At 44.4% G+C, this 16,932-nt stretch overlaps 1 protein-coding gene across 1 annotated transcript in view; it reads right to left on the bottom strand.

Annotated features, from left to right (window-relative positions):
* The window catches only part of ARHGAP40 (Rho GTPase activating protein 40), a 70,754-nt gene that overhangs the window by 16,809 nt on the left and 37,013 nt on the right, over positions 1-16,932 (bottom strand). The window contains exons 5-9 of the mRNA XM_038750533.1: positions 11,445-11,608; positions 10,345-10,510; positions 9,073-9,164; positions 8,177-8,254; positions 4,293-4,452 (exon numbers count right to left, since the gene is read on the bottom strand). Coding sequence (XP_038606461.1) covers positions 4,293-4,452; positions 8,177-8,254; positions 9,073-9,164; positions 10,345-10,510; positions 11,445-11,608 — 660 coding nt within the window. The remainder of the gene's footprint in view (positions 1-4,292; positions 4,453-8,176; positions 8,255-9,072; positions 9,165-10,344; positions 10,511-11,444; positions 11,609-16,932) is intronic.

Below are 16,932 nucleotides of genomic sequence, written 5' to 3'. Positions count from 1 at the left end.
TACTGTGTGCTGACCACTGTACTAAGCGCTTGGGAAGTACAAGTCGGCAACATATGGAGACGGTCCCTACCCAACAACGGGCTCACAGTCTAGGAGGGGGGAGACAGACAACAAAACGAAACGTGAACAGGTGTCAAGTCATCAGAATAAACAGAAGTAAAGCTAGATGCCATCACTGCCTGTTACTTAGTAAGGACTTAAATACCATAAAAAAAGTTCAGGTGATATCATTCATTCATTCATTCATTGTCGTATTTATTGAGCGCTTACTGTGTGCAGACCACTGTACTAAGCGCTTGGGAAGTACAAGTCGGCAACATATAGAGACGGTCCCTACCCAACAACGGGCTCACAGTCTAGAAGGGGGGAGACAGACAACAAAACGAAACATGTGAACAGGTGTCAAGTCATCAAAATAAATAGAAGTAAAGCTAGATGCACATCACTGCCTGTTACTTAGTAAGCACTTAAATACCATAAAAAAAGTTCAGGTGATATCATTCATTCATTCATTCATTGTCGTATTTATTGAGCGCTTACTGTGTGCAGACCACTGTACTAAGCGCTTGGGAAGTACAAGTCGGCAACATATAGAGACGGTCCCTACCCAACAACGGGCTCACAGTCTAGAAGGGGGGAGACAGACAACAAAACGAAACATGTGAACAGGTGTCAAGTCATCAAAATAAATAGAAGTAAAGCTAGATGCACATCACTGCCTGTTACTTAGTAAGCACTTAAATACCATAAAAAAAAGTTCAGGTGATATCATGATACCGTTATATCTCCCTTGGTCTAGGATGAGCGTCCCATTGGAGGCTGCTAACACAAAACAGCATCTTATATCCTCTCCCTCCGCCTCCCTACCCACAGGGATTATTTTCACACTACTGCCCTGCTGATTAGCATTTTATTTGGCAAAGGGGGGAAGGGATTATACTTTTCTTTGCCATATGATGGATGGATGCGACTTGGGCGACAGAGGTGAGGACCAGGACAGGGACGGTGCAGTGATAAAGGAAACCACCAGAGAGCACGGTGAAACTGTTCTCCAGCCCCACGAAAGTCATTTTCTCCCTGATTTCTCCATGATTTGGGCTCCAAAATTCATTCATTCAATCGCATGTATTGAGAGCTTACTGTGCGCAAAGCTAAGTGCTTGGGAGAGGAGTTACACAGTAACTGAATTTGGAGAAAGTTTACCCTAGAAGTAGTTAAAAACCAGGAGAAGATCTGCAGAGACATGCACAGTATTCATTAGACAAGATCCATCCCCTCCCCACAGCACCTGTACATAGGTTTGTACAGATTTATTACTCTATTTTACTTGTACATATTTACTATTCTGTTTATGGTGTTAATCATCATCATCATCATCAATCGTATTTATTGAGCTCTTACTATGTGCAGAGCACTGTACTAAGCGCTTGGGAAGTACGAATTGGCAACATATAGAGACAGTCCCTACCCAACAGTGGGCTCACAGTCTAAAAGGGGGAGACAGAGAACAAAACCAAACACACTAACAAAATAAAATAAATAGAATAGCTATGTATAAGTAAAATAAATAAAGAAATAAATAGAGTAATAAATATGTACAAACATATATACATATATACAGGTGCTGTGGGGAAGGGAAGGAGGTAAGATGGGGGGGATGGAGATGTGCATCTAGCTTTATTTCTATTTATTCTGATGACTTGACACCTGTCTACATGTTTTGCCTTGTTGTCTGTCTCCCCCTTCTAGACTGTGAGCCCGTTGTAGGGTAGGGACCGTCTCTATATGTTGCCAACTTGTACTTCCCAAGCGCTTAGTACAGTGCTCTGCACACAGTAAGTTCTCAATAAATATGACTGAATGAATGAATGACACATTTCCAAAATGTTCCTTAATTTTTTTTAAAGTTGTACTTGTGAGGCACTTACTCTATGCCAGGCAGTGTAATAAGTGCTGGGGTAGATCCAAGCTAATCAGGTTGGACACAGTCCCTGTCTCACATGGGGATCACCGTCTTATTCCCCATTTTACATATGAGGGAACTACAGCATGGAGAAGTGAGGTGACTTGCCCAAGGTCACGCAGCAGACAAGTGGTGGAGCCGGGATTAGAACCCAGGTCCTTCTGACTCTCAGGCCTGTGCTCTATTCACTAGGCTATGCTGTTTTCCTCATTAGTAATTTAGCAGTCGTTCATTTTCACAACCGTAAGAGAAGCAATGGTAATGAGCACTTACTTTATACAGAGCACTGTACTAAGTGCTTGGGAGAGTACAAGACAACAAAGTTGGTAGGCTGCCCACAAGGAGCTTACAGTCTAGAGGAGGGGTTTACAGTTTAATGATTATTTTAACACAATAATCAAAAATGAATCTCATAAGGGCACCATAGACAGTGAATTCAGACAGTGAATTTAGCAGGCAGTGTCTGCTAATTCTGTTTGTTGCATTCTCCCAAGCACTTAGTATGGTCCTATGCACTTAGTAAGGACTCAATCAATATCACTGATTGATTGATAATCAAACTGGCACTGTAGAAGTTGCTCTGAAGGATGAAATAACTGAGATGCTGGGAGTCAAGAAGACAAATACGAACCATCTTTCACATTCATTCAGTCAGTCATATCTATTGAGTGCTTACTGTGTGCAAAGCACTGTAAAAAGTGCTGGGGAGAGTGCAATATAACAACAAACAGGCACATTCCTGCCCACAACGAGATGTCTAGAGTCTATCTGATTGCAGAGTTTTCCTCCCAGGAAAGCTCTAAGAAAAAAACATTTATTCAAAATGGGGTTGGGGAGAACATTTAAGCTTTATTTCTAGCTTTATTTCTATTTATTCTGATGACTTGACACCTGTCTACATGTTTTGTCTTGTTGTCTGTCTCCCCCTTCTAGACTGTGAGCCCATTGTAGGGTAGGGACTGTCTCTATATGTTTAAAGCACTGTACTAGGAGCTTGAAAAGAACAATTCAGCAACAAATAGAGACAATCCCTGCCCACAATGGGCTCAGTCTAGAAGGGGGGAGACAGGCATCAAAACAAGCAAACAGGTATCAACAGCATCAATATCAGTAAACATAATTCTAGATCTATACGCATCGTTAATATAAATAAATAGAATTATATATATGCAAATATCTACCCAAGTGCTATGGTGGGGAAGTGGGGTAGAGCAAAGGGAGCAAGTCAGGGTGAGGGGAGGGGAGAGTAGAGGAAAAGGGGGGCTTAGTATGGGAAGGCCTCCTGGAGGAGGTGAGCCTTCAGTAGGGCTCTGAAAGGGGGAAGTGTGATTGGCAGATTTGAGGAGGGAGGGCAAGAAGTGGAAACTAAGGGACATCTCTTCATGTCCTGTGGTCTTAATGAAGGTGGAAAGGAAAGTACCCAACACATGCCCTTAGGAGGATCGGCCACATGGCAAAAAAACAGTGAAATCTGGTAGGCCTCCTAAAACATGAGCTATGCCAGGTATATTTAAGGGAATCAGGACTTGAAAAGTGTACACCTATCTATCTTCCCGTTCCTCCCCTCCAGTGTGGCCTAGTGGAAAGGCCACGGGCCTGAAAGTCAAAGGACGTGGGTTCTAATCCCAGCCCCTCCACGTGTCTGCTGTGTGATCTTGGGCAAGTCACTTCACTTCTCTGTGCCTCAGTTACTAATAATTGTGGTATCTGTTAAGCGCTTACTATGTGCCAAGCACTCTACAAAGTGCTGGAGTAGATACAAGGTAACTCGGTTGGACAGTTCCTGTCCCACACAGGGCTCACAGTCTTAATCCCCATTATACGGATGCGGTAACTAAGGTACAGAGAAGTGAAGTGACTTTGCCCAAGGCCACACAGCAGACACATGGTGGAGCTGGGTTTATAGCCCAGGTCCTTCGGACTCCCAGGCTTGTGCTCTAACCATTAGGCCATGCTACTTCGCCTGTAAAACGGGGATTAAGACTGTGAGCCCCATGTGGGACAGGCACTGCGTCCAAACTGATTACTTTGTATCTACCCCAGAGCTTAGAACAGTGCTTGGCCCATGGTAAGCGCTTAACAAATGCTACAATCATTATTATTATTATTACTAATAAATGAGCATTTTTCCCTTCAGAAAAAAGTGTAGGCCACAGATGTCTATCCTGAGAAAGCCCGCTGCATCTCCCCAAAGCTAGAGAGAGGCAGACTGACAGGGCTCTGATATCGCCCACTACCCTTCCCTGGTCCTGGTTGAGCACCGAGGCTCGTGCAATCCCCGCACGCCCCGTCTTCCCCCTCGCCAGCTCCAGGGCCCGGCCGGACTCACTCTGCACGGCGGCAAAGGCAGGCAGGTATTCGGCTGTGAGCAGCGGGGTGGGGAGCTCCCGAATGAACCTCTTGAGTAAACCCGACACGTCATTCTGGTGGACGTCGTCCCAGCTGAAGAGGCCGGCGTAGAAATCATTTTCCAGCTTTTGCTCCAGGCTCTGGAGAAGGGAGGGAAAATGGATTTATTCATTCATCATGGTACTTCCTAAGCGCTTACTATTTTCATTCATTTGATTGTATTTATTGAAAGCTTACTGTGGGCAGAGCACTGTATTAAGCGATTGGGAGAGTATGAAATACCAATAAACGGACACATTCCCCACCCACAATGAGCTTCCAATCTAGAGGGGGAGACCGACATTAATATAAATAAATTACAGATCTGTACATAAGTGCGATGGGTATGGGAGGCGGGCATGTACCCAACACTGTTCTAAGCGCTGGGGTAGATTCAAATTCATCGGGTTGAGCACGATCCCTGTCCCACATGGGAGAGTGACCCTCAGATTCTCACCATGGCCCATCTCCTTTTGATTTTCAGATTGTGAACCTCAAGAGATAGCGACCAGGTCTAATTCCCAAGCTGGTATTCTTTCCCAGCACTGCCGACATTAAGTGCTCGTACACACTATAACTCCTCCTCCTCCTCTCATTCATTCATTCAATCGTATTCGAGCATTTCCTGTACTAAGCACTTGGGAGAGTACAATATAACAATAATCAACAGACACATTGCCTGCCCATAACGAGCTTACAGTCTAGAGTCCAGTGGTCTGCATCTAGCAGACTCTGAAATTCCTGGAATTAAGAGACATGGGCAATAAGGCAAGGAGAGGGTAGAGTGAAGAAGAACCACCAGGCTTCCACAACATCGGTAGCCGTGACTCTCTTGGCAGACTATTTTCTGTGAATAAATGGGCAAGTACAGTACGTCAAGTTGGCAGATGCTATTACTGCCCACAGGGAGCTTATAGTCTACAGCAGGACATCACGCACCCCTCAATCAGTGGTATTTATTGAGCACTTGCCATGTGCAGAGCACTATACTAAGCGCTTAGGTGAGTACGATGCAACAATGTCGGTAGATGTATTCCCTCCCCATCCCACTGATGTCTTGCTTGGGGCTGACACCACAACTCAATGGGCTTCTAAACTCTGGGGCGGAGATAGTCATTGCTGAAATGAGCCCACCTTGAAACTAAAGAAGCAGCCTCAGCCCACCCCGAACCCTCTCATTCAAGCAGTGTGGCTCAGTGGAAAGAGGACGGGCTTTGGAGTCAGAGGTCAGGGGTTCAAATCCCGGCTCTGCCAATTGTCAGCTGTGTGACTTTGGGCAAGTCACTTCACTTCTCTGTGCCTCAGTTACCTCATCTGTAAAATGGGGGTGAAGACTGTGAGCTGCCCCCGTGGGACAACCTGATCACCTTGTACCTCCCCAGTGCTGAGAACAGTGCTTTGCACATAGTAAGTGCTTAATAAATGCCATAAAAAATGGTTTCATTAGCAAGAGCAGGTACTACAGCTGTATCTAATTATTATATATTATAATTATATTATAATTATAATTATTATAATTATTATAATAATAATTATTATTATTATTGGAAGACTTTTAGAGTCTTTAGACACTCTAAAGACTTTCTGGTTGGAACCTGTCAAGGTCTGATAGGTGAACAGGGTGGAAGGCAGGAGACAGAGAGATAGGAAAGGAAATTTGGGCTGGAGTAACGATGCCCAGAAAAACTGAGCTAAGGGAGGGGGGAATGAGAAGGAAGAGATCTAACAGCAGCTGGAGAGGGTAATATTAACAACTGCGGTATCTGTTAAGTGTTAAGTACTGTACTAAACACTGAGGTAGATACAAGAGAAGCAGTGTGGTCTAGTGGAAATAGCACAGAACTGGGAGTCAGAGGACCTGGGTTCTAAATCTGGCTCCACCACTTGTCTGCCATGTGACCTCGGGCAAGTCACTTAACTTTTCTGTGCCTCAGTTACCTCATCTGTACAGTAATAATGCTGGTATGTAATAATGATAGTATTTAGGTGCTTACCATGCACCAGACACTGTACGAAGCGCAGGGGTGGATATAAGCAAATCGAGTTGGACACAGTCCCTGTCCCATATGGGGCTCACAGTCTCAATCCTCAATTTTACAGGTAATTGAGGCACAGAGAAGTGACTTCAATCAGGATTAAGACTGTGAGCCCTATGTGGAACAGAAGCTATGTCCAACCTGATTAGCTTCTGTCTATGCCAGGACTTAGAACAGTGCTTGACATGCAGTAAGTGCTTAAAAAATACCATTTTAGAAAAAGAATTAGTTGGACACAATCCCAGTCTCCACATGGGGCTCATAGGGATCCCCTGGAACAGTGACCGTGGCTTTTACATTATATGACTCTGAAACCAGGAAGAGGATTTTATGCTACTTTCACCACTGAGAAAACCAAGCCTCATTTTCCAATCACAATCTAAGCCACTGTGCAGAAATACTCTCTGAGAACTGTGTGCTACAACTTGATACATTTCACTTTCTCCCCCTTTCCTTCCCAGCTGGCTACCATGTCACAGGGGCCAGAGCCAGACTTGGGAAAGCAAACATCCGAGAGCAATTTCACCGCCCGTCCCACAAGAAGGGCTGGTCTTCGGAGGTATTTGATAAAAGTGAGGCAGCACGGGTTGGTGGAGACAGCGTGGGCCTGAGAGTTAGGAATCCTGGGCTCCAATCACAGCTCCACAAATCACAACCTCTCAGTCAGTAGTATTTACTGAGTACCCACTGCGTGCACTCATTCATTCATTCAATCATATTTATTGAGTGCTTACTGTGTGCAGAGCACTGTACTAAGTGCTTAGTACCGACCTAAGCACTTGGGAGAGTTTAATAGAATTACAAGACATGAACCTTCCCTAAAGGAGCTCATCATCATCATCATCATCATCATAATAATAATGGTATTTGTTAAGCACTTATTATGTGCAAAGCACTATTCTAAGCCCTGGGGGGATACAGGGTGATCAGGTTGTCCTACGTGGGGCTCACAGTCTTAATCACCATTTTACAGATGAGGGAACTGGCACAGAGAAGTTAAGTGACTTACCCAAAGTCACACAGCTGACAAGTGGCGGGGCCAGAATTTGAACCCATGACCTCTGACTCCAAAGCCTGTGCTCTTTCCACTGAGCCACGCTGCTTCCTGCTTCATGTGGTGAAGAATGACATTAAAATAAATTTCATAAATGAGGAAGGAAAAGGGGATATGTATCTGTTTGCTCAAACTTATATCTCTTTAGAAAAACAACATGGCCTAGTGGGAAAAGCATAGGCCTGGGAGTTGGAGGACCTAGGTTCTAATCCCAGCTCTGCCACAGTCCTGCTGTGTGACTTTGGGCAAGTCACGTAACTTCTCTGGGCCTCAATTCTCTCATCTGCAATACCTGTTCTCCCTCCAGTGTATACTGTGAATCCCATGTAGGATCTGATTATCTTGTATCTACTCCAATGCTTAGTACAGTGCTTGACACATAGTAAGTGCTTAACAAATATCACAATTCTTATTATTAGTCCCTGTCTTGAGGAGTCTTACTTATTAACTGAATTTCCTACCACATTGCCGCAGAAAAGAGTTTTTTAAAGTTTGTGTGTTGGGAGGTAAAGATTTGGGTGTCCATTGAGGAAACTGATAGAAATAGGAAACAAGACCTATAGAGATTTGAATAATGATTTTTTTGAAAAAAAAAAAACAACTCTAAAGCTTCAGATTTTAGGGGGATTTTCAAACTCAGGTACACCTTGGTTTTAGCATCTATGAACCTGGGCATATTGCAGCCCAGGTAGAAAATAAAGCCTCACAATTTTAAATATCCACACAAAACCTTACCTTAATCCGGGTTTGGGACCCACAGACTCTCAAAATGCCTTCGGTATCCAGCCCTCTCTTTTCCAAGCATGACAACAGCTGGAAGAAAATTGAAACCAGTATCTTAAATACAAAAATGTGGAACTCTGTACCTCTCTGTATTGTCTGTACCTAAATCTCATCTATCCCACCACTGACCCCTTGCCTACCTTCTCCCTCGGGCCTGGAACTCTCTCCCACTTCACATCCAACAGTCCATCATTCTCCCCATCTTCAAAACCCTCCAAAAATAACTTCTCCTCCAAGAGGCCTTCCCCTATCCACCCTCCCTTTTCTATTATCTATGCACTTGACTCTGTGCTCCTCACTCCAGTCTCACAACACACAGTCTTTAATTCTATTTCCCTTCTCTCTAATTTATTTAAAGTCTGTCTAACCCTGTGACTAAGCTCCTTGCAGACAGAAATTGTGTCAACCAACTCCACTTTGTTGTACTTTCCAAAGCACTTAGTACAGTGCTCTGCACACAATAAGCACTCAATAAATATCACTGATTGACATCCAGGTGCAGGATGATCAAAAACAGTCACAACTTGGTCCTTGGCTACTGAAAATCAGGAGTGGCAGATCTCTCTTTGGATACAGTCAGTTCTTTCTTAGCACAGGCCTTAGGATCACGAAAACCCTGGTTTTGCTCTTACCCCGCCATTGAAGTAGCCTGCGTGTGCAACATCATTTCTTATAAAATCATATTGCCTTTTTATCCATACAAACACCCACTAAATCCCTAGTTTTATCCAAAACACATAATGCAAACAAGCAATCATTTCTTATTATCAGTTGGCAAAACTGCCCTTTGAAACGCTCATAAGAAACAACCTGAAAGAGTCCCCAGATGAAAACTAGAGGGAACTTACTGCTTGAAGAATCAATGGGACCTGAGTGTTGGGAATGACTTTTTGATCGGTTTCCAATAAAGTGCTTAGTGGAACTCCAAAGAGCCGTTTTTCTGTAGCGAGAAAAGCACCTTGAGTTACCTCGTCTTTAAGCGATAAGTCAAAGAGCCCTGGTGTACAGTACCTTAGGGGAATTAATTTGAGGATTCTACGGTTATGGCACCAAGGGCTAGCCCTAGTTTTTTGTACACAAGGACTTAATAAATATATTAATGCCCAGCAACTTATACATAGCAAGTTGATTAATAGCTAGGGGGAAAAGAGGGTTTTTTGGAGGTAGAATTGCATCAAATCCCAAATTCCCAAATGCCTCTATTCATTCCCATTAATCAATAGGATAAAACAAACTTCTGAAAAAAAAAAAACACACATTCAATAAGATTCTCAGCTTTTCCCTTACAGGAGCACTCAACTGGAGAGAGGAGGGGGAACCTAGGAAACCATATTTATAAATGCCCATTCCCACCATCTTTTAATAATCATCATCATCATCAATCGTATTTATTGAGTGCTTACTATGTGCAGAGCACTGTACTAAGTGCTTGGGAAGTACAAATTGGCAACATAATAATAATAACATAATAATAATAATAATTATGCATTAGTTAAGCTCTTACTATGTGCACTGTTCTAAGTATGAACATCAGCATAAATTACACATCAATCTATCCTTTTCTTCTGAACTTGAGATGTAAAGTCAGGTTCATCTGAACCTCTTTAAAGTTGATATTTGCAGACCGATCCTCCAATTTCATCCTTCCTCTCCTGGTTTTTAAAAATTATATTCAGTAGGATCCCTCTGCCTTTAGGTCTCTTGGTGAAAAATCTAAAGAGAGAAGCTTTTTTCTGGCAGGTGCTAACTTAGAGAAAGGGTCTTGAAGACAGACATAAATCTTGGATGAGCACAGAGAAGAGATAAGCTTAGAAAGTCTAATTGGCTATTAATCCCTTTGGGTCACATAATTTAGCAACCACTACTACTAATTTGCAAGCAATCCTAGGAAAACTTAGCAGTTTATCCCATTACTTCAAGAGAACTGCAGTCCTAAGGTTACACCTATGCTTTAAAATTAAATCCAGAAAAGTCACAGAAACAAGCCACTCATATTTAAAAGCCAGTGCCTCCCAGAGCACTCTCCCCACATAACTCTCCAACTAGTGAAAGACGGAGGAAACTGGGGGATTTTTTTCCAACCCAAACTCAGGCTTCAGAGTAGATTGCAGAGAGCTGACCTGTGGCTTTCCGTTTTCCTGCTTTGTTTCTCTTCAGGTCCAATCCCAAGATATCGCAGAGAGCGGTGAGCTCAATCAGAGCCAAGGTGGGGATCTTCTTCATATCTTGAGGAGACAGGTCTCCAATTCGTGTGACGCCCAATCTGCCCTTGGGAATCCTAAACTTCTACAGAGGGAAGAGATGAAAATTAGTGATACTAAAGAACTCCTGACTATACACACCTTTGGCTTTAAAAAAAAACTTGCAAAACAGAGAAATATTCAAGAGCAAGTTGATTTTCCAAAAATCAGAAATAATAATAATAGTATTTGTGGAGGGCCTACTATGTGTCCAGCACTTAGAACAGTGCTTTGCACATAGTAAGGCTTAATAAATGCCATCATTGTTATTATTATTATTATTATTTAGTACTGTTCAAAGCCCTGGGGTAGAGACAACTAAATTAGGTTAGCTGCAAACCATGTCCCACAGTGGGCTCACAATCTAAGGGGGAGAGGGAAATAAGTACTGGATCCCCATTTTCCAGATGGGGAAACTGAGGTTCAGAGAAGTTAAATGACTTGCCCAAGGTCACACGGGGGCAGAGCCAGAATTAGAACCCAGGTCCTCCGACTCCTAAGTCCGTGCTCTTTCCACTAGGCAATGCTGCTTCTCTGAAAGGAAGAGGATGTGATCCGAGAACAGTAGATTAGGCAATGCCACGCTCACCCATATGCTTCAAAGTTTGAAAGATCTGCCTCCCTTTAGAGGTTGGACTCAGTCCAGCTAATTCTGAAGGGATCAGTTTAGGAGAATCTAGAATGTCTGATTCCACATACAGGGCTGGGTTCTCTTTTTTGGAGATATGAGAAGCTGTAAGTGACTGGTAAGAAGACAGACAGGAGCAGATTGGTTGGTGAGGGAGAGTGAACCGGGACAACATGTGGGTGACTGGTGAAGACTTCTGCAGGCCTGTAGATTTCTGAACCTATCTGCTAGGTTGATAAACATGCTAGCAACTCCGACACGATTCCCTCCTTGTAAGCCACGGCATTAACATTACCCAGAGGCTCAGAGCCACACAAAGCGAGGTGTACCCAAGTCGAAGTTTAGCCCTTACAGGCAATGAGCTTTCATCCTTGATCCGGATGACTTCCCGTGGGAGAGATGCTCTCTGCAGTACAGCCGCTTGTTCTGAATAGGCAGAGTCGGTGTTGAATGTTTCCTCACGGCCAGAGCCCCAAAGACTGCAGGGAAAATCCTGGAGTCCTGTTGGTCCCGCCACTGCCAAGAGACCACAGAAAAGTCCCCAGTCAGAAAGGGATCTTCCCTCAACAGAGACACCAAAACACTCGATGACTCCTACGAGGGAGCTTCGGGAGAGATGACACCAAAAGTGATACCAAAGATGACATCACTTGACAATTTCCCCGGGCCACTCCCTTGTCCCAGTTGGTCAGCTTTATTTTTGGAGATTTCTCATAGGAGGAGGGCCTCCCCATGTCTTTATCACAGGCCTCATTAAGGCCTATCAGCATAGTCTCCAGTCTCACTCGCTTCTCCACCACTTGTGAAGCAGTGTCGCTCAGTGGAAAGAGCACAGTCCTGGAAGCCAAAGAGCCTGGGTTTTAATCCTACCTCTGCCACTTGTCTGCTGCTTGATGTTGGGCATGCCATTTCACTTCTCTTTGCTTCAGCTACCTTATTTGTAAAATGGGGATTAAGTTCCTGCCGCCGTGACAAACCTGATTACTTTCTACCAGGACTTAGGACAGTATTGACACATTGTAAACATTTAACAAATACCATAATTATTATATCTTCTTGGTGGGAAGGGTGGAAACTGACTGTACTATACCAGGTAACCAGGTATTAGTATCTTTGCTGCCTTTGAGTGAAGGCTAATAATAATAGTAATAGCATTTGTTAAACACTTACCATGTGCCAAGCACTGTACTAAGCGCTCGGGTAGATACAAGATAATCAAATCCCACAAGGGGCTCACATTCCAAGTCGGGGGGAGAACAAGTACTGAATCCCCATTTTGCGGAAGAGGAAATTGAGGCATGGATAAATTATGTGACTTGCCCAAAGTCACGCAGCAGGTTCATGGCAGGGCTGGAATTAGAACCCAAGTCCCCTGATTCTCAGGCCTGTGCTCTTTCCACTAGGCAACACTGCTTATATCCCAGTGTTGTACTGGGGCAAAGATGAGGGAGAACAAGAGGGGGAAGTGCCAACTAGTAATGTTATGTAACTGGACTTCTTTTGCTAAGTGCCAGTACGAAATATCTCCCTAGACAGAACACTTCCACATGCAAAAAAAATGCATTTGCCTGGGACATAGCTTTGCCCTCCTGGAAGTGTATTTCACTGTGGTTTGACCTCTACAAAAGTCAAACAACTCAAGGAAATTCCAATTGAAAACAGCAGCATGGAAATTCCAGCAGACATTCCAGGCTCTAGCTGCTCCTTTGAAGGATGGTGCAGAACCTATATATTTCAGCACATACGTGATGTAGCGTGGTGTAGTGGAAAGAGCACGGAGCAGGGAGTAAGAGGATCTAGGTCCTAATACCAGCTCTACCACATATCTGCTGTGGAACCTTGGGCAAGTCACTTAACTTCCTTGGGCCTCGGTTGCCTCATCTGTAAAATGGGGATTAAGTCTGGGAGCCCCATATAGGACATGGACTGTGTCCAACCTGATTAGCTTATAGCTATCCCAGTGCTTAGTACAGGGTCTGGCACATACCGTGCTTGGCACATAGTAAGTGCTTAACAAATACCATCATCATCATCACAGAGAAGCAGCATGGCTCAGTGGAAAGAGCGCGGGTTTGGGAATCAAAGGTCATAGGTTCTAATCCCACCTCTGCCACTTATCAGCTGTGTGACTTTGAGCAAGTCACTTCACTTCTCTGTGCCTCGGTTACCTCATCTGGAAAACGAGGATTAAGACTGTGAGCCCTGTATGGGACAACCTGATTTACCTTGTATCTCCCCCAGAGCTTAGAACAGTGCTTGGCACATAGTAAGCACTTAACAAATACCAAAATTATTATTATTACTATCCACAGTAGGTTATGTGGGAAGCAGCATGGCCTAATGGATAGAGCATGGGCCTTGAAGCCAGAAGGACCTGGGTTCCAATTCTGGCTCTGCCACATATCCGCTGTGTGACCTTGGTCAAGTCACTTCACTTAACTGAGCCTCAGTTCCTTCATCTGTAAAATAAGGATTAAGACTGTGAACCCCATGTGGGACATGGACCATGTCCAACCTGATTATCTTGTGTCTACCCCAGCACGTGGCACTAAGTAAACACTTAAAGCAGCATGGCTCAGTGGAAAGAGCACAGGTTTTGAAGCCACAGGTCATGGGTTCAAATCTTGACTCTGCCACGTCTGCTGTGTGACCTTGGGCAAGTCACTTAACTTCTCTGAGCCTCAGTTACCTCATCTGTAAAATGGGGATTAATACTGTGAGCCCCACGTGGGACAACTTGATCACCTTGTAACCCCCCAGCGCTTAGAACAGTGCTTTGCACATAGTAAGCGCTTAACAAATGCCATTATTATTATTATTATTACTTAAAGACCATACACACTGAGACCATACTGAAAGCTCACCTCCTCCAAGAGGCCTTCCCAGACTGAGCCCCCTTTTTCCTCTCCTCCTCCCCATCCCCCCGCCCTACCTCCTTCCCCTCCCCACAGCACTTGTACATATATTTGTACAGATTTATTACTCTATTTTACTTGTACATATTTACTATTCTATTTATTTTGTTAATGATGTGCATAGAGCATTAATTCAATTTTTCTGACGACTTTGACACCTGTCGCCATGTTTTGTTTTGTTGCTTGTCTGTCTCCCCCTTCTAGACTGTGAGCCGGTTGTTGGGTAGGGACCGTCTTTATATGTTGCCGACTTGTACTTCCCAAGTGCTTAATACAGTGCTCCGCACACAGTAAGTGCTCAATAAATGCGACTGAATGAATGAATGAATGAAAAAATAAATAAGTGTGCTATTGGAGCCATGGCCTGTTTTCACACTCCCTCATCCTTGGCACAATACATAACTTGATGCCAACCTGCAGGCTGAGCTACTGCAACTCAGTTTGGCATTTTGAGTCTTATGTATTTCCTTCCTTTTGACTACTGGATTTTTTTTTTTTTTTTACAATTAAGGCATTGAGTTTTACTCTGGGTTGTAAGCTCGTTGTTGGCAGAAAATGTGCCTACCAACATTTTTGCACTGTACTCTCCCAAGTGCTTAGTACAGTGCTCTCCACACAGGTAGCTCTCAATAAATACCATTGTTTGATGAAGCAGTGTGTCTCACCCTTCACAGACTGTAAACAATTGAAATGCTATACTGATGCTCATCGTGTCCTCAATGCTGCTGTCTCGCAAGAGTCCTGAACCAAAATGAGGGTGTACTTTTCCTTTTAAACTCCATGAGAATGCCTATTCCAAGAGCTAAAAGATTGGGCCTAAAATTCCCAGCCCTTAGAGGCTGGTAAGGAAGAGGAAGATTCTCCCTGCAGAATCAGCCATATTTATTGACTGCTTATTGTGTGCAGAGCAGTGTACTACTCACCTGGGAGAGAACAATGTAACAGGGTTGATAGAAACCTTCCCTGCCCACCAGGAGCTTACATTCTAGAGGGGGAGATATGCATTAATATAAATACATTACAGATATGTAGGTAAGTGCTGGGGGGATGAGCTGTTCTGATCTTCCCTTCATTGGCTTGTACCCAGGAAGGGATTAATGTTCCCCCAATTATGCCAGTTGGCCTTCTAGAAGGAAGAGGTCATTTCAGGAAAATAAGCCACCTTTGTATTCCCAATGTCTGGACCCAGAGACCTTGAACATGGATTTGTTTGAATCACAGCCAAGCTGACTTCCGTGCTCCTACACCAAACTCAGATGTGGCATTCCCATTTCCACCTGTCGGAACCCAGGGGCCAAGTGCCCTGCTGGCCTTTAGAGGGGCCATGATGGGTGATCGTGGTCCCTACTCAACCTGAGAGGGCGGGTGACAATAGTGTAGGAGACCAATCAGAAGAAGGGCACGGTGGACACTCCACAAGCAGATTTTTCCCACCACTCCGACCCAGCCTGGAGAAATCAATCAGGAGGAGGAGCCAGGAAGCGCAGGTCGTAATAAATCATTGTTTTGAATGGGAGGAAACAAAAGGCAGAAGTTGACTGGAAGCTTCGCACTTTCACGAAAATCTCAACTTTACAAGCCACTTTTTTTTTAATGGGATTTGTTAAGCACTTACTATGTGCCAGGCACTGAGGTAGATATAAGCTAATCAGGTTGGACACAGTCCATGTCCTACATAATAATAATAATAATAATGACGGCTTTTATTAAGCACTTACTATGTGCAAAGCACTGTTCTAAGTGCTGGGGAAGTTACAAAGTGATCAGGTTGTCCCACAGGGGGCTCACAGTCTTAATCCCCTTTACAGATGAGGTAACTGAGGCCCAGAGAAATGAAGTGACTTGCCCAAAGTCACACAGCTGACAGTTGGTGGAGCCGGGATTTGAACCCATGACCTCTGACTCTTTCCACTGAGACACGCTGCTTCTCCGCAGCTCACATGCGGCTCACAGTCTTAATCCCCATTTTACAGGTGAGGTACCGGATGCACATAGAAGTGAAGTGATTTGCCCAAGCTCGTCCAGCAGACGAGTGGCAGAGCAGGCGTTAGAAACCTGGTCCTTCCGACTCTCAGATCCTTGCACTAACCGCCAGCCCACACTGCTTCTGACGAAGCGTGCCTGGGACCGATGACTCCACGATGGCTTCTGGCTAGGGGAGCTTTCCCAGAACAGGTGGGTCACTGAGAAGAGCAGGGAGGACAGCTGAAGCTTCCTCTCCCCCTTCCTCATTCCCTAATGGGGAAGTTGCGAATGGCGGTCACGGCCAAAGGCACGACACTGTCTCTTGCAAGACCGCACAAAATGGATCAGGCCACAGTTATTCCCCATAGAGCGGCGGAGGTTGTTCTGGCGAAGAGGTGACAGGGAAGGAAGTGGGACTTAGGTCCTCTTGTCAGGGAACGGGTCACAGCCACTCCAGGTTCATACAGTCTGGAAATACCCAAAGACCCCCTCAGGGCAAATGGTTACAGCAGAATGACTGTTCTCTTTTTGCTTACTGAGCTAAGAGAAGCGGGTTCTGGATTCAGGATCAATAAAGAAGGACTCTTAAAACACAGATGGGAAATAATAATAACTATAATTGCGGTACTTCTTAAGCACTTACTATACGTCAAGCGCTGTGCTGGGATAGATACAAGATAATCAGCTCCCACTTGGGGATCATCTAAACAAGAATGAGAAGAGGAATAGAATCCCCATTTGCACAGTTACTTGCCCAAGGTCACACGACAGGTATATAGCAGAGACAGGATTAGAACCCAGGGCGTCTGACTCAAACACTGATCAAGGATAGGGAATGGGAAACCAGAGGACAATCCAATTTATATTGACACCCAGCCGCTTGACAAGCTCATTTCTCTCCCTACTGCCTGCCCCCTCACCAGACAAGCATCTCTACTGCAACAAAATGAGACAGAATGA

The sequence above is a fragment of the Tachyglossus aculeatus genome, chromosome 8 (genome assembly GCF_015852505.1).
Source record: "Tachyglossus aculeatus isolate mTacAcu1 chromosome 8, mTacAcu1.pri, whole genome shotgun sequence".
Taxonomy (NCBI): Eukaryota; Metazoa; Chordata; class Mammalia; order Monotremata; family Tachyglossidae; genus Tachyglossus; species Tachyglossus aculeatus.
The sequence above is the reverse complement of the archived record's forward strand: the minus strand, read 5'-3'. Positions and strand labels throughout refer to the sequence as shown.